At 45.2% G+C, this 23548-nt stretch overlaps 1 protein-coding gene across 2 annotated transcripts in view; it reads right to left on the bottom strand.

Annotated features, from left to right (window-relative positions):
* The window catches only part of ASIC1 (acid sensing ion channel subunit 1), a 33927-nt gene extending 11123 nt beyond the window's left edge, over positions 1-22804 (bottom strand). The window contains exons 1-3 of one of the 2 annotated variants that reach the window (XM_020966076.2): positions 22116-22804; positions 20857-21235; positions 19439-19634 (exon numbers count right to left, since the gene is read on the bottom strand). In XM_020966076.2, coding sequence (XP_020821735.1) covers positions 19439-19634; positions 20857-21218 — 558 coding nt within the window. In that variant the 5' untranslated portion in view covers positions 21219-21235; positions 22116-22804. Of the gene's footprint in view, positions 1-583; positions 1725-19438; positions 19635-20856; positions 21236-22115 lie in introns of those variants that run through there. The other variant, XM_020966074.2, reaches the window with a different exon arrangement.
* Positions 22805-23548: the final 744 nt, after the last annotated feature.

The raw sequence follows: 23548 nt of genomic DNA, 5'->3' as shown, positions 1-23548 counted from the left end.
GAAGAATAGAAGATAGAGGTTTGGAGAAGCACTAGAACAGAAAGGGAAGAATATATCTCTGTATAGGCCATGAGTGTCCAGGAAATCATTGTCTCTAGTCTTGATGCCATGGAGGAGGGGGGCAACTAATTGTCTGCTTACTCGCTTTCCCCACCTCTACCTTGTAATAAACCCTGGCAGAAGTTCCTGACTCCTCTTCTTTCCTGTCTTTCTATCTGCCAGATTCCTGGGTACTGACCAAACCTCAGAGGATCCCAACCTTAGATCCCCTCTTCTTTCCTTCTTTTGAGCCCTCCTCTGTTCCCTTCCCTCCCCACTTCCAAGCCCTGTTTCAAAGCCCCTGAAACAGACCTATCATTTAGAGATGGACTGGAGGTGGGGGCAAAGCTTACAAGCCTTTTTTTAGGAACCAATCCTTCTCTTGAGGGAAGGGCATTTGTGGAGGGGAATTTCGTTGGACATAGACCAGATGTCACCTGGACTAGAAGCCATTGGGATGATGCTGATGGCCCTGGAGGTATTGGACAGTCAGACCCCATCCTCTCTGGGTTGTTGGGGATGAAGGGGGATGACCCTGACTCACCACAGAAAAGTTGTGGGGGCCACAGGGGCCCCCTCGATAGGAGCAGTAGAGCAGCATGTCCTCCAGCCGGTGGCAGGAGCGATTGTAGAAACGGTGCAAGTTGAAGGGCTCACCAGAGAAGGCATCAGGGCCTGGTGGAGCAAGGGGCACACCAGGGTCTTCCCCATCCTCCAGCCCAAGCAGTGGGGCCAGGTAGAGCAGGTCAGGATAGCTGAGCTGGGACAGCCTCACAGCATTCGTGTTGCAAAAGGTAACAGCTGGAAAGGCCAGCTCAGAAGTGGATACCTCATCCAGCAGGGTCACATGTGGGTAGCTTCGGTAATAGGTTACCCGATCCCCCACCTGGTACAAAAAGGTGCCCAGTGCCAAGGCAAAGGCCACAGCCCATAACGCCTGGCGTGGCCCTAAGCCTCCTGACACAAAAACATGGCTGGCACCATGGAGAGTACAGCTGTTGGCAAAGGCCACCAAGTCCATAGCTAAGCCTTCCTCTTCCTCCTTTGCCTCTCTTTCTTCCTCTTCCTCCTCCTCTTCCTCTTCTTCTGACTCAGATTCAGACCCCTCCTGCTGCTGTTGGTTGGAGCCCCAGCTGTCTCTTACAGCCCCCGGGTCCTCGCCCGAGGAAAAGGACAGAGAGCAGAAAATCTGGATGGGCATCTTTGGGAGATCAATGGAGGGAGATGGAGAGATGATGTCCCTGGGACTGAAAGGAAGGAAGGAGGGAAGGAGAGGAGCAAGAAGAGAAGGGGATAAGATGCCTAGGCCTGGGCTAGCGGGCAATGCCAGCCAGCCGTGCCCCAAAGCAGTCCAGCTGTCTGTGCCTGAGCCCTTAGTGAGGATTGTAGAGGGAGAAGAAGGAGGGAACATGGGGCGGAGCTGGGGAAGAGGCAGAGCCGTTCAGTCATCTATGCTGCTGAATAATTCATGGCTATAAGAAGGGGGAGGTAGTGCAGAGCAGAAAAGGAAAGCCCCCACCCCAGACCTACCAGCTTCAGCTAAGGGATGAGGAATAGGATATGAGAAGGCCACTTACAACTCCAATCCTCCCACACAGATGAAGAATCCTGTAGCATTGCAATTGCTTAAACTAATGACCAAAGCTCCTTGTTTCTACCTCCCCCATGAAATATAGAGGGTAGGGCCTGGTCCAATAATCACCTATATCTTTGATCTAGCCACAATAACTGACTCAGCAAATCCCTCCTCCCTTCCCCCCCCCAACAACTCTACCCCAGGTTCTGGTTTAAATCACTCTCCAACCCCATACCAGTCATTTCCTGGGTCCTCATCCTGATCTGGTCCCTCCTCTGAGCCTATGGTCTCCAATTCCTTTTAAATCACAGCACTTAACTAACCTCTTCCTATAGCTAGGAAGCTAACTGAGCTTTCTTCTTATAACTCCCCTCCTATTTTTCTAATCCCTCTAGTCCCTTCTACTGGACTCTTACTCCTCTCCTCACCCATCCCACAACAAATCCAATTGATGTCTACCCCCCTTTCCCCCCTCCTTTCCCTCTGCGGCTTCTAGGGCAGCCCAAAGATCCATTAGCAGAAATCTTTCAGTGACCACAGACTCATTTGTAGCTATTTCCCGGCATGGGGCGGTGGGGATGGGGGTAGAACCCCCTTAATCACCTAAGAAGCTTCCTGGCTGCTCTTCCACTTCTCTTTGACTGCACCATCTTCTCCTCCCCAACACCTCCTGCCCCCCTCCCCCACTGTCGTCCTCCTACTGTCTTTCAGACATCAATTCTAGAAATCTTATCCTAAACTGTGGGGCCAAGGTCAGGCTGGAAGATCTGAGAACCAAGGCTGAGCTCTACTCAGGATTCCTGTTTGCTGGCCTTCTATCCCATCCTTTAGCCCTTTGAGCAGTCATCCTCTCAGGCCTCTGGACTGGCATATCCAGCTCTCCCCTTCCGGGGGGCTCTTAGCTTCCATCAGCCCTCATAACTCTCTAGACCCCCAGTCCCTCAGGGGTACTCTGGTTACTTCAGCCCAGTGGGGAAGAACTTGAGCTGTCAAACCTAGTCTCTATTCTGGGACAGTGATGAGGGGTGTGGGGGGGGGTGGAGAAAGGGAGAAAGAGAAGTAGGATTAATTCTTTTCCTGCTGTGTCAATGTGAAAAGAGGCAGATGCTAGAAGAATCTCTAATTCTGTTCTGCCTAAGGAGTACTCCTGTTGTTTATACCATAGCTCTAATCCAGGCTCTTCCCTTCTCTCTGCTCCTCCCTCACTCCTTTGTAACCCTTTATTTCTTCCAGCTGCATTCAGAGTTTTGCCAGGATGTTGAAGGGAAGATAGGGAGGTTGGGAGGGATAGGAACCCAGCTCCTAGGGATTCTCTGTGCTGGATGGTGGCTGGGATCCAGGATGTCTGGGTTCTATCTTAGACAGTATGAGCCTCTTAGCTTTAGTTTTCTTACTGAGAAGGGAGGATGGAATAGAGGAGAAAACAAAAATATCAAGGCAGAGATGCAGCAAGAAATGCAGAGATGTGGAGACATACACAGAAAGGCAAAAAGAGGAACCAAGAAATTGACACATGGAGATGGAACTAGAAAGTTATACAAGGTGCTAGAGACAGAAACAAGGAGAATCACAGACATCAAAAAAATTCAAAGAGCTACAGAAGTAGAAACAAAAAGAGACAGGGAGAAAAGGTCCTTGGGGGGAAAAAGAGAGACCTCATTCAGATATTCTACAAACCATCACCACAGAGGGATTCAGGTTGTTTTTCCCAAATACATATATGATATTGCGCAACAATTAATGAACGGTATAGAGATCTAGTCATTTTCAGGGTGTGATATGGTTTCTCAACTAGATTGTAAGATCCTTGAGGGAAGCCTTAATAATCTTTTGCCTTTTATCTCCCCGACTCTCCCACTCTAGTGGTCGGCATACCAAAAGTCCAATACCCATCCAGAGCTGGGGCAAGTGCTTATGTCCTTTGTGGTCACTAGAGGGCACTGTGCCCCCCACCCCTGCCACTCCTACCTACTGAGTTTACAGAGTGGGGTTTGGGGAATTTGGCACTGGGATTTTATTGTTACTAGTTAGGGCTAAATGAATATACATACACCAGGGAGGAGGGGAAGTTGGATTCTTGTGTATACACACACACACATACACACCTCATAAACATCGCTAACAATAAATGCTCCTGGTCTTTGGCATGCAGGCAGTCTACCTTTCTCCTGTCTTTTACTCCACCCTGTATGTGTTAACCTTTTCCTCCCAACCAGAGATACACAGCTTTGTTCCTGCATCCCTCCAACATCTGTGTGCAGAGATACACACACACACACACACACACACTCACAGGACACAAGCATATAGAGTATAGAGACATTGAACCTGTAGGACAACCTTTACCATGATCCACCCTGCTTTTTGCCTTTTCTCCCTCTTTTCTCTAGTAGCCCTTTGCATTCTTTAATGGATTTCTTCCTCCCAGACCCATCCCCATCTTCTTCTGCCAGTGGTGGCTCCGACCTTCTGTGGCCTGACAGCTCTGAACTTTTCAGGGCTCAACAGCAATTCCCATCTTCCCTCAGCTTCTCAGCGATACAGGCTTCTGAGGCTGAACTATAGGGTTGGATGGATGGGCAATTGATGAAGGAAGATCTGTACACAGACCTATGTACAGAGCACACAAAGACATACTGATAGTACATGCAGAGAGAGGCACTCACAAATATACACATTGAACTTCAATAATGCTCTTTATCACAGACTCCTTGCAATCCCCTTTCCTACCCTATGTGACTCTCCACCCAGAGCTTCTCTTCTAGAGCTGCCTGCCTTTCAATGTCTCTGCTTCTTTCCATCTTTCTGTTTCTGAACCATCAAATATAGGCAGCTCTGGGGCCAGGATATATGTCCATTGACACACATTAGTCCATGTACATACATACATATTACATAAAAAGAGCAGCTCTCCACCTCCTCAACCCCCTTCCCCCAGTTATAAGATAATAGTGCAGCCTATGCTTGAAAGGTCTAAAGTGAAGCAATTCTTTTTACAGAAACAGCTTCTTTACGATACAATTAGAAGCAGAAGGGACCTTAAGGGTCATTTTAGTTTAATATTCTGTCCCATGGACTAATTTCCCTTACAAAATTCCTGAAAAGGGGTCTTCCAGTCCTTACTTAATGAGTTCTCCTGGAGAACTCACAACCTTAATTCTATTTTCAGATACCTAAGTTATCAGATACCTACATTAGGAAATTCTTCCTTACATTATGTTGAAATCTTGCACCATCTTGCATACCCCTCCCCAATTACAGACACAAGCATACCAAGTTACATACATACTGTCATACATTCTCTAAGTTACATACAAATGTATAGTTATTTTAATGTGCATAGTTATATACACAGAAGCGTGCATACACATATTTCTACTACTACTACTGCTACTACTACTACTACTACTACTGCTACTACTGCTGCTGCTACTCCTCCTCCTACTACTACTACTACTACTACTACTACTACTACTACTTCAGACACACACACAGTTTTCTGCATGGCACTGAAGAAGAGTCCTGCTATTGGAGACAGAATATATAACTGAAAGATTATGTGTATAATTGTGAATGGAGGTATATTATAATGGATGGACACTATAGATTTCATTCAAATAAACCTCAGTTCAAATTCCAGTTCTGCCACTTACAAACCTGTGTAACACCAGGCAAGTCATTTAACCTCTAGGGGCCTCAGTTTCCCCATCTGTAAAATAAGCAGGTTGGACTAGATGGTCTCTGAGGTCCCTTCCAGCTATAGATTCTATGATCCTTGTTTGTGTACAGAGGCATATACACATATACACACACACATTCCCAGAGACACACAGAGAGACACATATAAATGTTCATATATTCTCTCCTAGTTTTTTATACCCTCACAAGCTTCCCTTGTCATATATGCAAAGGCTCATGCATGCACATAGTCCCTCCTTAGACTGGGCATGTATATATCCACATATAATCACTCACACACATCCTGGTAATTATCAAGAAGCCATACAAAGCCCTGTGTCGGCCAGACTATGCTATAGATGGTAGCAACATGACCCCTAACTTGGCAAGAATGCTTCCGAATCTGATACCTTGGCAGTCAAAACATATTAAGGGCACATGGGTAGATGCATGGTCACTCATTAAGTACCACATTTATCTGGCTTCAAGGTTCCCTTCTCATCCCAGAAAAGATACACCAACAGTTTGGAAAACATTTACATTTAAAGGCCTGGATGGATCTTGAGGAAATGAGTCATACTTCTTAACCCATTCCCTAGAGAGTAACGTTAAACAAAGAAAAGGGGAATCTGGGGAATAGCTTGTGGGATGGTGTGACTATGATGAGCCCTATTCACACCCTGGTGATTTTTCAAGGGGACTCTTCTTTGAGACTTTAATGCTTAAAAGGCATGGCAATTTGGGGCATTTTATGTGATAAAGATGGAGTTTAGTTTGCTACATATCTCCAGGACTTGGTGTTGACTGGCTCTCTATTGATGAGCCTCCTAGAATTTAGCTAGGCTGGTGTTCTAATCATAGTCTGCCAGGCCTGTACTCAAATCCTTTCCAGCTTGGAAGCCTCTGCCAGACCTCTTGCTCTCTGGGCATGGCTCTGAAGGACCCAGGGTCACCTCCCTATCATGAGAAGGCACTGCAAGACTTAGTGGGAGTCTGTGATATGGGAAAAAGAGCCAAGTAGTGGGTAGAAGGGCCTAAATCTTGGGAATGGAAGAAGGCCACAAGACATGAATTTAAACATCACATTCACATCCCATACTTCTTTACAGAGATGCCCAGATGTGCATAAACAGGCACCCTGCACACATTGATGGGTGTTACTCCATGAACCCCTCTCTCTTCTGCCAGTGGCTCCAGCAGCAGAGGGAAGTGCTGGACCCTGGCAATGAATATTGCAAGAGAAATCCAACTAGGAAATGGGTGGGATCAGAGCAAGAAATACTGGAGAACAGAGCAGGGAGATAAGACATGAAAAGCAAAGGGGGAGAGGCTAGCAGCAGAGAATAGAATCCAGGAATTCTAACACCCAGCTTCATTCTCTACTCATCCCTGAATTCAATGTGTGTTAAAACTACTTCCCCAACCTTATCAACTGCTTAGGTCACTCCCCTGAGAGTCCTGGCCCAAAGGAACTGGAAAATCTCCAGAATTAGGAGAGAGGCACCTACAATGTGCCAAGGTCTGTAAGTGCTTTACAAATAGTATCTCATTTGATCTATTTGCCATATATACACACATACATGTATCTATACATATATATGTATATACATACATGCATATATTCATATATGTGTATATATACTCCATTATATATATGTACACATCATACATACACGCACACACACACATATATCTCTATATATCTCTATACATCTCTATCTCTATATCTATACACACGTATTGTATTCTAGCTCATATCAGGGAGAGGAAGGAGATAGATGAGAGGAGTATAGACAGCTCAGGGGTTCTGAGAATTCCATACTATAGAGGTTTACTGAAGAGATGAATTAAGATGAGGCAGCAGGTTTCAGGAAGTGATGGAGCAAAATTAGAGGTAACCAAAATAAAGCACCTTAACATCACTAGATGTTTGAGTCCCTCATTCCCAGGATTCAGATGCCATTCCTGCTATTTTACCTTAATCTCTACATTTAGGCCTATCCTCATTCTCAGGATTTAGGTCCTTTCACTCAAACTTAGCCCCTTAGCTCTCTTCCCCCCATCTCTAGCCCTAATGCTTAGCATACAATTCCCCTCTCCCAGAGTTACAGGCATTTGAAAATGTTTTCAGGAGAATCATTTCAGGAGCCTTAGTAGCAATCCCTATCCACATGTAAAAAATCCCTGGGCACTCCATTAGGCTCTGTCCCTCTTTTTCCCTCTAAGCCCTTAGCCCATAGATATAGTCTTGACCATATAAGTCACATCCTTCAAGGATAGATAATCCCGGAGCCAGACTAGGACAGCAAAAGAGGTCCAAGACCCAAAGCTGCTCCTCTTCCTATCTATTTGCTGGCTCCTGCCCCCAGAGACACGTAGTTACTTATATCAATTCCCTATTACTTTAGCCAACAGCCTGGCGATCAATTAGCTTAGAGCAGCCCCTTAGCATACTGCAGCCTGGGAAGTTGGAAACTAGAAACAGAAGGGGAAAATATCTTGCCCTCAGGATCTGCTTGCTTCCCACTAACCCTCTGCCCCAAACCTTCCCTCCTCCCACATCAGTGAGGGATAACTCAGGATCCCGAAGGCAGATCTCTTGTCCTTTCCAGATAGTGAAGTTCAGGCACTCCTGGCAGTCTCTGTGGGAAGCTGGGTTGCAAGTTCCACTCTTCCAATTGACCTGCAGGCACATATGAATGTGGCCACGTGCATTTTTCCTCCTCATCTGCAGCTTGGGCTCTGGATAGGGACTTGCTTCTCTGTCCTACAGCTGTTTGGAATTCTGTTTCTTCTCCTTTTCTGTCTACCTCAACTTGCCCCAGTTCTACTGGAGGGCAACAGATCCCTGCTATAAGCCCCCTAGGTCAGGCATTCACCACCAAAGGACAGGCCCTGAGACAAGCCCAGCTTGAGCTCTTGAAGTGGGCCCTGGGAAAGGGTGGGGCAAGATCCAAAAGGGAGAGAAGAAAGCAGTATGTGTGGGGGTGTGTAGGGAAAGGGAATTAATAAAAGATGGTGGAGGTAAGGGCCTCAGGGTGGGGGTTGTCCCATAGGTTATAGTACCACATTAAACCTTGGCTAACCCTAAGCTCCTCTATCCCACTACATTCTTCACTGGCCTGAAAGCTTAATCTTGTTTCATTTTGTTTTACCCTTTTTTCTTTCTGCCCCAGCTTTTCTCCCTCACAATTACTTCTCTGTCCTTCTGCTAGTCCCTTTCTGGCCCAGGGTTCCTATAAGGGTCCCTATTCCCCTCCTGCAACCTCTGGTAAAAGGTTCTGAACCCAGCTTCAGTAGATGAGGGGTGGAGGCTGGGGGGGGGGGAAGGACAGGGCATCCGCACAAACTGGGCACTTATTTATGATCCCCCCCCATTCTGCGTTGCTCAGCATTCTATCCACATCAGCCTCTCCCACTGCCAGGGATAAATAAGGTGCAGCTGGGCGCTGAGGCCCTGGCTGCAGCTGCTCCCGCTCCCCCTGCCACACCCCCTCCCCCCAGCATCAGCATGCAGCTGCTTCCACTTCCCTCACTCCGTACCCCTTCTCTGCCCAAGGCCCCAGCCCCCAGCCAGGATAAGGGTAGGCTGGGAGGCAGGGAGGAGAGACCCTGTTGCCCTAGCAACTGATCACCCAGGCTATAAGGAAAGGAGGTCAAGAGAATTAGGGGACTTGGAGTTAGGCTTTTGAGTTCACCTTTGAGAGAACCGGGAATGGAAAATAGAGAATAAAAGCATTGAGATTTCTGGGCATTTGCAGGGAGGAGCGCCTCACTGGCCCCTTTCCTTTACCTTACTCCTGACCTTGCCTGCCCCCTTGACATCTCCCAGCTCATGATTTCTCTCTAGAACTATCGAGGCTTTTTGAATTCATCCACTCTCCCAAGATGGTTCAGCTTCTGCCAACGATGATCACAGACAAAAAAAGGGGCACCCAAGTGTCCTGGGGCCCATGAATCATCTCTTAAAAATCAGGGGAGCAGGGAATTGCATCTGGAATTCTGCAGCTTCTATTAGCAAGGTGTCAGGAGAGCTCTAGGAAGCTGGAGTATCCGCTGCTACTTGGGAGCTTTGAGATGTGTAGAAGTGTATAGAACACTGGGTCTGGGGTCAGAAAGACCTGGGTTTAAATATATCCCCAGACACTTTCTTGCAGTGTGACCATGGGCAAGTCACTACTTCACTGCTGTTTGCTTCAGTTTTCTCATCTGTAAAATAGGGGTAATAATTCCACCCGCCTCCCGGGTTGTTGTAAGGACCAAATTAGAAAATAATTATAAAGCGCTTAGCGCGGCGCCTGGCGCACAGTAAACACTACACAAATGTGAGCTATTCGCTATTATTATTACATCGCGGAGGCAGCTAGATGGTGTGATGAATAGAGTGCTAGACCTGGAATCAGGAAAACCTGAGTTCACATCTGGCCTCGGACACTTACAAGTTGTGTAATTCCAGGCAAGTCACTTAATCTCTGTCTCCCTCAGTTTCCTCAACTGTAAAATGGGGACAATAATAGCACCTGCTCTGAAGGATTATTGTGAGGATAAAATGAGACAATATTTGTAAAACGCTTAGGGCACACAGAAAGCATTTAATAAATATGTTTGTTTCCTTCTTTCCGTTAATCTCTTTCTCCAAGGGAAATAGTAGCCTAAAAGAACTATTCCCTCTAAGTTCTGACCCTAGGGACAGCTGTTCCTACCAGGGAGATGGGTCAGACTTTTTTTTACACACAAAATCCTCCCCAAGACTCTTTGTACTCAGTTGGGATAGAGAAAGGACAAAGAAGGGTGGGATGAAGGAGAAGATAAATGGGAGGGGATAGTCCTGTGAGGGTAGCTAGATGGCACAGTGGGTTTAGAGTTAGGAAGACTCATCTTCATAAGTTCAAATCTCACCTCAGACACTTACTAGGTGGGTGACCCTGACCTAGTCACTTAACTCTATTTTTGCCTCAGTTTCCTCATCTGTAAAATGAGCTGGAGAAGGAAATGGCAAACCACTCCAGTATTTTGCTAAGAAGAGTCGAATGCAACTGAAAAATGATTGAACTGAAAATAATCCTGTGTGCCAGTAAGGTCAGAGGCAGCCAAGAAAGTGAGGAAGAGCCCTTTGTATGGGAGGGGATGGCATGGAGTCATCTTTGGAGGAACTTCTGGAGAATGTATGTATGTATATATATGTAATGTGTGTGTGTGTGTGTGTGTGTGTGTGTGTGTGTGTGTGTGTGTGTGTGTGTGTATAAGCTAGGGAATTAGAGGATGCGCCTTTGGGCTAGCCTGTTTCAGAGTTCTATGGCACAGGTGGCCAGAAGGGAGCTTCTGGCGATGTACTTTATATTTTGTGCATTTGGGACAATCCAAAATGAGTGAAGAGAGGATACTGAGAAGGTCAAGTTAGATTAGGATGCAGGCCAGAGTTTCAATTCAGCATTAGGAGTCAAGCAAACCTTAACTTTCCATGAGACCTCCAAACTAGGAAGTGCTGTTATCTGCTCCATTTCATCCCTGGAGGCCTTCTTTGGCTCTGCACCATGAATCCACTCACCATACTTGTGCCCCTAGAGTCATAGCCAGCATCTTGTTGCAAAGAAAGAAGCTCTGAGCTCCCCTGAACATTTATATTTTGTTATCACTGTTCAGAATTTTCCTCAGACAATATGAACTCATCATGCTGCAGAATTCCTACTGTCGTGGACCAATTATTTCTCAGTATCATCATTGAGACACCTCATTTGGACCAGCTGAAATCAACGTCACTTCTTATATGTTTTTGCATCTCATCTTTATGCTTTAATACTCATCCAGATAATACCAACCCATCATCCCTTCAAATCCTCTCTAAACAATGGAAAGTCATGACCTTTTCCTTTGATGCCTTCAGTCTGTAACTGTCCGAGGGTGACCCTCTCTTTGCCCCAAACACCCAATGGCTCAATCCTGAAAACATAGGGAGAAGAGCCTCAATGACGTTTGTGCCCTTTAGGTGACAGAAAGAAAACTGGACTTAGAGACAGAAGACCTATACTGAAGCTCTCCTAACACCATTTACTAGCTGGACACCTTGTGCAAATCACTCACTTCCTCTGAGTCTGTCTTCTTATTTGCAAAAAATGGAGGCGATGACAGTTATATGCCTGCCTCACAGGATTGTTGTGAGAATAAAGGAAGGTATGTATATAAAGTGCTTTACAAATTTACATAAGTGGGGGAAGCTAGGTGGCACAGTAGATAGACCACTGGCCCTGGAGTCAGGAGGACCTGAGTTCAGACACATAATACTCAGTAGCTATGTGACCCTGGGCAAGTCACTTCACCCCATTGCCTAGCAAAAAAACCAAAAAACAAAACCAAATTTATATAAGTGCTACGTTAATTTTGGTTTAGCTCTTCGATTTCATTTGTCTTGGGGGGGCTCCCTCCACAAAAGAAGATTGGTAACCCCACTAAATCTTGTAGCTTTAGGGAGTTTCCTGGGGCAGTGAGAAATTAAATGACTCGCCCAGCTGGGGTGACAGCTATATTTGTCAGAAGCAGGAATTGAACCCAGGTGATGCCAAGGCTAACTCTCTAACCACTAAACCACTCTGCCTCTCAAATGCAAGTTATTGTTCTTAGGTTGGGGTATAGGACGTCCAAGAAAGAGACAAGGAAGTTGAGTCTCAGACAAATTCCAAGATCCTTACAAATACGGTTAGGGAAGGAACATACATCTTTGCTACATCTCACTGGAAAGAGCTTTGAGGGATTGCCAGTGCTCCATACACCATCACTGGGGTTGGGATTAGGAAGAAGGAAGAGAGAGATATTCCCAATCTGCCAGCTCCTTGCAAAAAAAAAAAGCCATTTCCACTTTATGTTTTCTTATTTACAGAAGTTCTTCAGACATGGTAGGTCTGGGGGGAAGAAGACCAGAGCCTAAGAGTGTTGAAGGTAGGGCAGAAAAGCCAGAGAAAAGGTGGGAGAAGATACAAGGTTTGAATCAACAAGGGTATCCCAGCGCAAACTTGATTTTAGAAAAATAATTCCCCCAATTGGCAGTGGAGTCAGTGATTCCAGCATCAACATTATGGTCCAGTGAATAGGACACTGGGCTGGGAGTCAGATGATCAGGATTCTAATCCTAGATTTTGCCATTGGTTGCATGTCTGACCTTAGGCAATTTGGAATCATTTTCAAATCTTTCTCCTTGGAGACAGTGTGGCGCTATGGATGGAGCACTGGACTCAGAGTCCGGGAAGACCTGAGTTTTAATCCTGTCTCAGACACTAAGAGTTGTGTAATCTTTGGTAAGTCACTTCACCTTTCTCAGCCTCTGTTTCTTCGTCTATAAAATATGGGTAATAATAGCACCTACCTCCCAGGTTGTTGCAGAGATAAAGTGAGATAATATACGCAGAGCATTTTTGCTTTAAGCACTATATACATGTTTTTCCATCCCCCCCAAATTCAATCAGTTGCCAAGTCTTATCAATTATCAAAATCTGTTGCATCCATCCCCTTCTCACCATTGTCATGGTCACCATCTTAGCTCAGGCCCTCATCATCTCTCCCTTAGACTATTGCAATAGCTTCCTAATTTATCCTGCTCTCAGTTTCTCCTCTCTTCAATCCATGTTCCATAGAGTTGCCAAAATAATCTTTCCAAGACCATGTAATTCCCCTGCTCAAGAATCCTCAGTGGCTCCCTATTTCTTCTGGGATAAAATACAAACTCTCCAGCTTGGTATTTAAAGACTTTCACAATCTGTTTCTATCTTTCCGGACTAACTTCACATTGTTCCCTTGTATACACTCTTCACATTCCAGCCAAAAGGACCATTTGATTTTCTGCAAACTTGGCATTCTATCTCCCACCCCATGCTCTTGCACAGTTTTCTGTGCCTCTTTCTTCACCATTGCCTCTCAGACTCCTGAGTCTCCTTTTGGGTTCAGCTCATGTACTTTTTGCCATGAGGAAGCCTTTCTCTGATCCCCCCTACTAGTTACCAATAGTATTAGTTAGTACTCTTCTCTTCTCAAATTGTTATCTGTGTACAGGTCAAATCCCTGGTAGAATGTAAGCTGCTTGAAGGAGGGCAGAGACTGTTTTTCATCTTTGTCTATTCCCAGTGCCCATCATATTAACTTGTATCTAGTAGGTGCTCAACCCAAATGCTTATTGAATGGAATTGAATTGAATGTCTTTTGAGTTTCAGTTTCTGCATTTGTATCAGAGATAATATTATTTTTCCCACCTACTTCACAGGGTTGTCATAAGGATACATTGACCGGATAGATAGGGAGGTGCTTTGTATTAGTAATAATAATAATAATAATAAAAATACCCCAAATTAAATGCAGAACTGGGATTCCCAAACATTCAGGTAGAGACATTGGCCTTGAGGTAGACACGTCTCTAGGTTAGCAGTTTGGTGTCATGAAAAGAATGTTGAAATTGAAATCAGGAGAACTTGGTTCATATCCTGGCTGTGAAACTTACTGGCTGTGTGTCTTTGGGCAAATCACGTCACCTCTCTGAAGCATAGATCCTTATCTCTAAAATGGAAATAGTAACCAAATTACAACTTCATTGACTCAACCTTGGTTGACTATTGTTGCCCTCAACCAGATAGTACACCTAACGGAAAGGTGCAAAATAAACTGAAATGTGGGCCGGGAGGAGCAGTAGAACTGACTCAGTTTACTCATCTGAGGGTACAGGATATATACAGAAAATCCATCCTAACTTCAAAGAGTCCTCCCTCAGAAACATCTGCTAAGGATGTGATAACATACATTTCCTCTTTATCAGAGTTCCTACATAGGGTTGTATAGGCCTATATAGAGGAATGAATATATAATATATAATGAATATATAAATCTAAGGTTCAAAGAGTGAGAAGGAATGTCTCAGGAGCCTCCTAGCAGGGAGAGATTTGGACAGCCCAGCTTCTTAATTATTGAGCCTTTTGGGTTAAAGCCTGGGCAAAGGTCAAACTCTGTCCTGGATCTTAAACCCATATCAGACTCTTAAGAGCGGCCCTCAACAAACTATTGCCTCTGGTTAATAGGGCACAGTGCCATGAAGAAAGCATTCTGAGTATCTTAAAATAGGATAAATGGGAGATGTTACCTAGGGGAAGTCACTTTTCCCATCTGGGCCTCAGATTACAAAGTATGTAAAGTAAAGGGCTTGAACTACTGTACCAAGGTCCTTTCCAGCTCAAAACCTAAGGTCCTAGTAAGAGACCTCTCTCCCTTTAATATCTGATTAGGAAGCTAGGTGGTGAAGTGGCTAGAACAATGGGCTTGGAGTCAGGAAGACAAGTTTAAATCTTGTCTCAGATATTTCCTAGCTGTATGACTCTTGTCAAGTCATTTCACCTCTGTCCGCCTCAGTTTCCCCATATGTAAAATGGAGATGATAATAATAGTACCTATGTCCCAGAGTTGTTGTGAGGATCAGATAGAATAATTGTGAAACACTTAGCACAGTGCCTGACACATATAAGTGTGGATTCAGAGCTACCGTATTTTGAGAATTATTCCATTTTGTTTACAAAATCAATTAATTTGCTAAACTTTTGCTTCCTAAGTTGCATAGTCTATTTCAACTTAGGCTACTTAGCAACCAATTTAACCAAACAATTAAATTCTGTAGAATCATTTTAAATTAGCGATATGCTTGGAAACTGCAATGCATCAGGGAAGTCTGAGTTAAAATCCAGTCTCAGAAACTTACTAGCTGTGTGACCCTGAGTAAGTCACTTCACCTCTGCCTCAGTTTCCTTGTCTGTAAAATGGTATAACAATAGCACCTACCTCCCAGGCTTATTGTGAGAATCAAATGACATAGTAATTGTTAAGCGATTAGCATAGTGCCTGGCACATGGTAAGTACTATGTAAATATTGGTTATTATTATTATTATTATTTACTCTATACTGGTTTTCGATTACAACTGATTATATATATGTATATATATATACATATATATATATATATATATTAGCATACTGGTATATATTAGAATAGAATGCCAAATTGATAGATGGTAATTTCTATATAAGAAGATTCAGAAATGCATTCAACTGAATTGATGTCATTTGACTGGAAAAAAAGTTTTGTGTTATATTTTTAAAATCCATAATACTGTTTATGTTATTGTTGAGCTTCTAATTTTTCTTATATTGTGATTTTGGGGACATCATTGTATGAGACCATCTGTTACTTTGACACAAATAATGCCTGGAGAGTAATTCAATTGTAACACTAGAAATAGGGCAGCTAGGTGGCGCCATAGTGCATAGAGCACCAGGCCTGGAGTCAGTTCAAATCAAACCTCAGACACTCACTAACTGTGTGACTCTGGGCAAGACAATTAATCCTACTTGCCGCAGTTTCCTCATCTGTAAAATGAGCTGGAGAAGGATATAGCAAACACTCCGGTATCTTTGCCAAGGAAACTCCAAAATGGGGTCACAAAGAGTAGGACAAAACAGAAACAACTAAACAACAAAAAACGTAAGAAAAATTAACTTCTCTTTTTATCTAGATGCTGTTAGGTTATAAATAGAGCAGGTGGTCACAAAGTTTAAAATTGTTAAGTATTTAATTTTGCTTTAAAATGGATAATAATAATAACAACTTCCAGTTTGGAAAAATAGTACTACAGACTTCTTAGGATGTTCTTTTCTGTGAAGTTCCTTGAGACTTTCTATTTGGGCAGGGTCATAAGATCTTATCAACTCTATCAGAGAAGCTGAAAAAATAATGAAATGGTTTGATGAGGAACTAAGACCACCCCTAGCCAAAGTGAGAGGATTTGCACATCTGTTTATAAGTAAAGAGTGAGTTTTATCTGAAAAATTGTTTCACCATCACATACAAAGTTGTACCTGGAGTAGCTCGGTGGCACTGGGCTTAGAGTCAGGAAGACTTATCTTCATGAGTTCAAATCTGGCCTCAGCTGTTTACTAACTGTGTGACCCTGGACAAGTCACTTAACCCTTTTGCCTCATTTTCCTCATCTGTAAAATGAGCTAGAGAAGGAAATGGCAAAACACTCCAAGATCTTTGCCAAGAAAACCCTAGATGGGGTCATGAGGAGTCAGACATAACTAAAACAACCAAACAACCTGTTCATAAATAGTATATATTGAAGTTACATCTTTGAGCCCATTTAGTGACATAGACCTTAGATTCAAAGATTTCATTTTGCCTTAGAGGTTAATAGGCAATATGAATTTGCGGTCAACTCCATATCCTAAGCAACTAGGTGAATGAGTTCTTCAGCTTGCCATCCCCTTGCAAACAGTTATATATTCATGTATAAGACTAGGTCCTTAAAGTTTCTCATTCTTTCAGGATGATATGAAGATTTTATACATACATATATATATATATATATATATATACATATATATGTGTGTATATGTATGTGTGTATATATATATATACACACACACACATGCATATTTATATATGTGTATACCTTGTCAATAATCACCTTTGGAGATAGATCTCCTTGAAAGAGGGAGATAAGATAAAGATGTAAAAATTTTGAATTTTTAATGAAGTAGTAAACTTTGAGAAAGCAACAAAATTAGATTAAGAATAGGATACATATATGATTGGCTTCCAAATGTTTCAAATGGGGTATATGGGCTTTGATTATGCTTTAGTAGTATCTTCTCAAAATTGGATTAAGGATTTTACATGTAAAATTGCATTAATAATTGTAAAGAAAATTCTAAATCATGTTCTTTTCCTGTTTTGAAGTCACTCTCTGATAATATTAAGAGACAGAAGGGTACATTTTCCAATTTGGGCCTTCACGGATCCTTATTAAGATTCTTCCTTCAGTCAGTTGATGACATTATCCATATCTGGTATAGGGTTCAGGTAAAGATAGTAAGAGCAAATGGTACGTAAAAACTGAAATTCTCTGAACTACCAAGTGAACTATGTGTTTATAATTTGATGTTCTATAATACTATTGTTAATAGGATTAGCTCCATAAGGTTCGGACTGGTTTTCACTACTTGAACTAGGTATTGAAAAACCAAATTTAGGAGGCTATACTAAATTGTATTGAGTATTGTTACTGGAAGATTTTAGCAGTATTATATAGGAAATCTCTAAAAGTAACCTGGAACCAGTGAAGTGGATCTACTAGGAGGAGCCCCTTCCAGAGCTGCCATGAGAACGAGGCCTATTACAGAATTTCCAAAGAAAGATGTTTCTAGGGCTCAAAACGTAGCTTCTAATCACATGGATTTTGAGAGTGGGTTACCAGGAACAAGGTGAATTGGTGTTATTTAATAGCAATGATGATTACTGTATGACTTTAGCTTTAATGTTTCATGACATTTATGTTTGCCTGCAAGAGGGGTATGCCTAAATTTTTCATTTTTTATTTTTGCTGTTTGGGAATCAAGATTATTCCTCCTGCAACTTTTTTTGAACTGAAAGCTTCTCTTCTGTGTATGTTAACCTCACCTGACCAAAACTTAACTTATGGAAATAAGTCATCTGACATTCCTCAGGTAGAAATCAAAGAGAAGTTTGAGCTTCCTAAAGTGACTTAGTTATTTGTAAACTACCCAGCTAACTGGTGATTGGTAAATCTCCCCTCTCAATCACTCTATTGTGAACCCTCTAAATTAATAGTTTAATCTGTAACCTGACTTAATTTACCTACAGAGTCTGTTTCATGAGGTTTGTCTTTTCAAGGGATGTGTGAGAACTTTCATGACATTAAAGGAAGCACAGGATGATGATATTTTTGTGATACAGGTGGCCATAGTGCACTTGTTTTCCAGTGTAAGTTTATGTCTCTTGACTTACAACCCCGAGACTAAAAAAAGTTCTTCATGCTCTCCTCGGAATGGCTGACTGCTGCTGTGTTTGGATTACTGACTGCTCCAGAGTGTCAAATCCTTGGAAACCTAACCTCCAAGGGCACCCCTGACCATCTCATGTCGGCCAGGCCACTTATAAGCCCCTTTCAGTCAAGTTGTAGTGCTGGTATAGCACCAGAGGGCGGAAGTATGGATCCAAAGTGACTCCATTTTGAGAATTACTCCATTTTGTTTACACATATATGTCTGTACTCTGCCATTCGTGCCTGCAATGCAAGTAACCCAAAATAGTATGTGCCATGGTACCCTGTTGGACAACCTGTTCTGAGCAACAGTCTAGACCCCCACATCTTGTTATACAGAAACCCCTAACCATGAAACTGGGTAAAAGGGTTATTACACTAGATCAGCCTCAAACCCCAGCCCCTTTTGTTAGCCAAGCAACCTTGACTAATCAACATTTACCCCATCCCTACTCCTCTCTAGCCCTATAAAAGACACTGCTCCCTTCCTGAAAAATGTGACTCTACCTGAGCCAGAATGCCACCCTTGCTGGCAAACTCAATAAACCTTGCTTTGGTTTACAAATTTCTGGTCTAGTTTATCTGGTTTTTCCCATTCCTCCACATAAGTGCTATATAAATATTAGCTATCATTATCATTATTATTGATTCAGGCCTAACAGAAAGAGTTGGCAGAACTAGAACCTCCATCTGGACTGTGTTCCTGAGACCTTCCCCGTGCCCTTTAACCTCTTACCCCTCACCTCTACCCCTGGCTATATGGCAATTGCAGCCAATGAGATAACTCAGTTGGATGGGGAGAGAGGTTCCCTGCCTGACTACAGTTCCTCTCCTCCCCTGTTTGCTCTATCTCTGGTAGAGAAAACCACCTTGGTACCAACCTGGTATGGGTAAGCTCCCACTCTGACATTTCTGTGCCACAGCAACGGGAGAGAGGGGTTGGTCTGGGACATAGTCAGGGTTGGGCAGGGCCATGGCAGCATGAGGGGGGTGGAGAGGGCTGCGTGGGACTGGCAGCTCCCAGAGTCAAGAAATGTAAAAGCTGAAAGGGCTAGGGACACCCCACTCATCCTGAGATACCAACCTCTAAGTGCTAAGCAACACTGCCCTCCCACTCCGAATACTGAGCAAACACTGTGCTCCCAAAGCAGCTAAGAAACACTCCCCACTCTAAGCAAATCACTTCCAGGATGAATCCTAAGTCTAGCCCTTCCCACAACTAAAGTAACCCACCTGACTGACGCCCACACACTCCCAAGCAAACACCACTTCCCTCACCACTTTGAAGTCATCAGCACTGCAGACTTCACCCCGAAAGTGGCAGGACAGCAACATGTCATGGATGTCGTGTCCAGCTCGGTCATAGAACTCCAGCATGTTGAAGGGTTTGGGCTTAAAGTTTCGGAAGTTGGCCTTGTCCTGTAGCATTTCCAACTGTTTTTCATCTGCCATCTGTGTGTCTGGGATCTCATACCTGGGCCAGAGAGAGGGGTTGCAACTGAGTCTAGGAATCACTCCAGCCTCATCCCCGCTTTTTTCTTTCCATGAAAGGAAAAAAGGTGATCCAGACTACGGAGAAGGCAGGGAAGCAACATGTAAAAGGGGGTGGGGGTGGGATATGCTCGTGATGGCCAGGGCAGAAGACATATGGGGGTAAGGGTTCCATTTAGACCTTGGGCTTTGGGGGGGTATGAAAATGGGAAAGTAGGCATCCTAGGACCATAGGCTTGGAGTTGTAAGGGACATCTAGTTATCTAGTCCACCCCCTCATCTTAGATGTGAGGGCCAAAGAAGTTAAGAGATTTGCCCATGGTCACACAGGTTGTAAGCAGCAGAGCTAGGATTCATGGCAGGGCCTTCTAACTACAAATACAGCACTCTTTCCCCTCTAACCATCACAATCGCCCAGAATACTCCCTGACCACTTGGAAACAGAATGGAAAATGATATTCTCGGATTTAGTCAATTGCTCAGCAACTGTGCCCAGGGTAGCACCTGTGACTACTAGGTGAGTTAAGAACTCTCAAAGAGAGAAGTATAAAGAGTCTTCCCTAGAGGGCCAGGCATACAACTTCAGGGGACAGTGCCAAGAAACAAGAAGGAGAGCTGAAGAGGAGGGACATGACCTATGTCATTAACTTCTATTCTACGTCCCAGTGTATGAGGGGTTATGGACACACTGGTTGCCAGCCTTATCAGGTGCTTCCTCGTTCTTAAAGATTCTGTAGTCACCGGGAAAGGGACTGGGCTCTATCCAAAGGAATGGAGGTCATAGTCAGGCTCTGTAAGCCAGAGATACAGAGAGTACTGACTGTCATTGTGTTTGTGGGGAGGGAGGGATGGGGTGACCGAGTCAGAGGTAGGCTGAGTTGGGAGCACAGGTGAGCAACCCCGAAGGGAATTCAGCATTTGGAGGGAGAGACTCAATGAGAACTAGGTGTAAATAAAGTGTAAACACCACTGAGTGGTGTTATCCAAGCTGAATTAGGAGGATATAGGGAAGTGGTGATGAGGGTACTCAGACATAGCCCGAGCTAAGGATACAAATCCTGAGGTCAGGGTACCTCCTGAGGGGCAGGGCCGGGAGAGAAGGAATATCTGGGGTGGGGTAGAGAAGTATGTCCATAGATATGTCTGGAGGAAGAAAGGGACTTGGTGACTGGGACCAGGCCAGGGAGGGATTAGAAGGTGCCCACCTGTTGTTGAGCAGGGCCAGCAGCTCACCAGCATGGTACAGGTCATTCTTGGAGACTCGGCTGAAGCGAAATTCATTAAGGTTGCACAGGGTGATGGCAGGGAAAGTGAGGTGCGAGGCTGCCACTTCGTCCAGCTTGGTGACATGGTGGTAGTGGAAGTAAAACTGTACCCGCTCGGTACACACACACAGCAGCACAGCCAAGGAACCCAGGAAGCACAGGGCCCACAGTGCCCGTTTCAGGGACAGTCGCTCATAGGAGAAGATATGGGCCAGGCCGTGTAAGGTGGAACTGCTGGCAAAGGCCTGAATGCTGACAGGCTGGACACCACCCACCTCTTCCTCATCTGCCTTCAGCTCCATCCTGCCCAGGGAATATCCTGGGGAGTGGAGAAAAGGGTTTGTCTTCCTATATGGAGGATGGGGGTGGGGAGGAGATGGAGAATGTGGTTGGGAAGAGGAGAGGGCTAAGAAGTATTCCTCCTACTACCCTTGAAAACTCCCTCCAGTCCAACTTACTCTAGTGCAGGGAATCCCCCAGACCTGCTTAACCCAAGACTTGGAGCCTCTCTGTCCAGAATGAGGGTTCCTCCAAATGTGGGGTAGCCTAGGACAGAGACTCTCCTGATGTGGTCAGCTTAGGACAAGGGATCTCTCTATAAATGTGCTGACCCCAGAATAGGAGATCCCCAAGATGAAGCAATATGGGGCAGGAGAGATGTCTCAGATATATTACCAGGGCATATGAGTTCTTCCCTGTCACTCAGAGACAGGCCCCCAACTCCCTCTCCCCCCCCATCCAGTAAAAAGCTTCCCCCATCCCCCATGTGCTGACCCTAGTGCTGGGGGCTCCTTTTTAATATGGGTGTCACATGGGCAAGTACTCTCCCCGTGGATGAATTCAGGGTCAGGGCATCCTTACAGGCTGGGGGAAGGGGAGCTGTTTTCTTACCTGCAAGTCCCTGTACCTTTCTGTGGTGTGTGTGTGTGTGTGTGTGTGTGTGTAAGAGAGAGATTGGAGGGCAGCCCGGGTGGAAGGATTGGGGGGGGCGGTTCCCTCTGACAGAGGGCTTTCCCTGCCCCAGAACCCCCACTCCATAGATTCTCGCCGCAGCGAGGTCTTCTGCCTGCCCCACACCCCCCACTCTATCTCCTCAGCCACCGCACCACCCTAGGAGCCCAGGAGGAGAGGGAGGGAGAGCCCCTGCTTCTGGGTGATGAGGCTACCCAGGGCGTGCGACACGCGCGTTGGGGACCAACCTGGGGTAGTTCCGGGAGCCCAGCGGTCGCCGGCGGGTCCTGGATAGCTGGGACCAGACGCCTGCTCAGCGCCGAACCACCGAGGGGCTCATGGCTGAGAGCGGGAGAGCCCCCGGCCGATGCGCCGCGCCTCGCAGAGCCCTGCAGGGAGCGGCCCGCCCGGTCCGGCTCAGCCCGCCCGCCCGATCAGCTCGGTTCAGTTCTGTCCGGCTTGGCTCGGCGCGCTGTGCTTTCAGCCTAGGGATCTGCAGGGATCCATCCTCCGGCCAGGGAGGCTGGGAGGCGGGGAGGCGGGGAGGCGGGGAGGCAGGGAGGCAAGAAGGCGGGCGGTCGGGTGGGGGGCGCGTGCGCGTGCGTGCTTGAGTGTGTGTGAGTGTGTCTCTGTGCCGTGTGCTTGTGTGCGCGGGGTACCCTAGATCTGGGAAAGAGGGGATAACAGAACTCAGTCTGACTCTGCCATCCTCCCTCCCTTTTCCTATCCCTCTTTCACAGATGTCTCTGTTTCTCGGATGCCTCTCTCTTTCTGAGGTCAGATGGCTAAGTGCTAGAGAGGGCTGGAGCGCAGAGGTTGTGCCTCAAGGGGTCTGGGAGTGAGCTTATGTGTGTGAGAGTGTCGGCACCCCAGCGTCCGCTTCCCAGAGCTGTCTCGGATCGATGGTCCTGCTCCTTGCCGCTGCTTCCTCTGGTGGCTGCAGCTGTACATACACACGCATACACGGTTACAGAGACACACTCAGAGAGACACACACAAGCACACAATCACATTGAACAAAGACAAAAATACACAGTCACACACCAACATAAACAAGAGCCTATGCACTTAAAACGCATATGCAAGCACACAAAGACAATAGCATATACGTGTACATATTTGTATGTATGAACACAGGCACTAACGGAAACTTACCACACAAACACAATTTAATGCACACATTCCCGTTTGTATCTCTGCACACCTGAAGGTCTTCATCCAGACACTATACGTTCAAACAGACTTATAGGTATCTTCATTCACCCATTCTTACACGTTGGCACACAGATACAAGGCATGCACAAACATATAATGCCCTCAATTCTCTGACTATTTCATAGTCCTAACCCTGCTTGAAGAGGTTAGTCCTCTTCTCACTGAAGCAAAATAGGGGAGAAGGGCATAGGTCCCCAAGTCTCAAATTTCTAGAAGGCTGGAGGACAAAGAGAAGAAAGGAGGAGATGATTGAAGTTGAGGAACTTGGGCTAAAGGATGGGAGGAAAGAACAGATAAAGGGAAGAAAGAGAGAGGAGGAAAAATAAAAGAGTTTGGAGGAGGAACAAGAGGGTGGAGGAGGGTTAGAAGACAGAATTGGAAAGAAGATGGGGTGTTGGAGGAACCCAGGGCTACTTCAGGGGGGCAGTGGAAGGTGAGGTATACTCACTGTGGGTCTGCCCTTCAC

Source organism: Phascolarctos cinereus, unplaced genomic scaffold, assembly GCF_003287225.1.
Source record: "Phascolarctos cinereus isolate Bilbo 61053 unplaced genomic scaffold, phaCin_HiC Scaffold_1;HRSCAF=81, whole genome shotgun sequence".
Classification (NCBI taxonomy): domain Eukaryota; kingdom Metazoa; phylum Chordata; class Mammalia; order Diprotodontia; family Phascolarctidae; genus Phascolarctos; species Phascolarctos cinereus.
The sequence above is the reverse complement of the archived record's forward strand: the minus strand, read 5'-3'. Positions and strand labels throughout refer to the sequence as shown.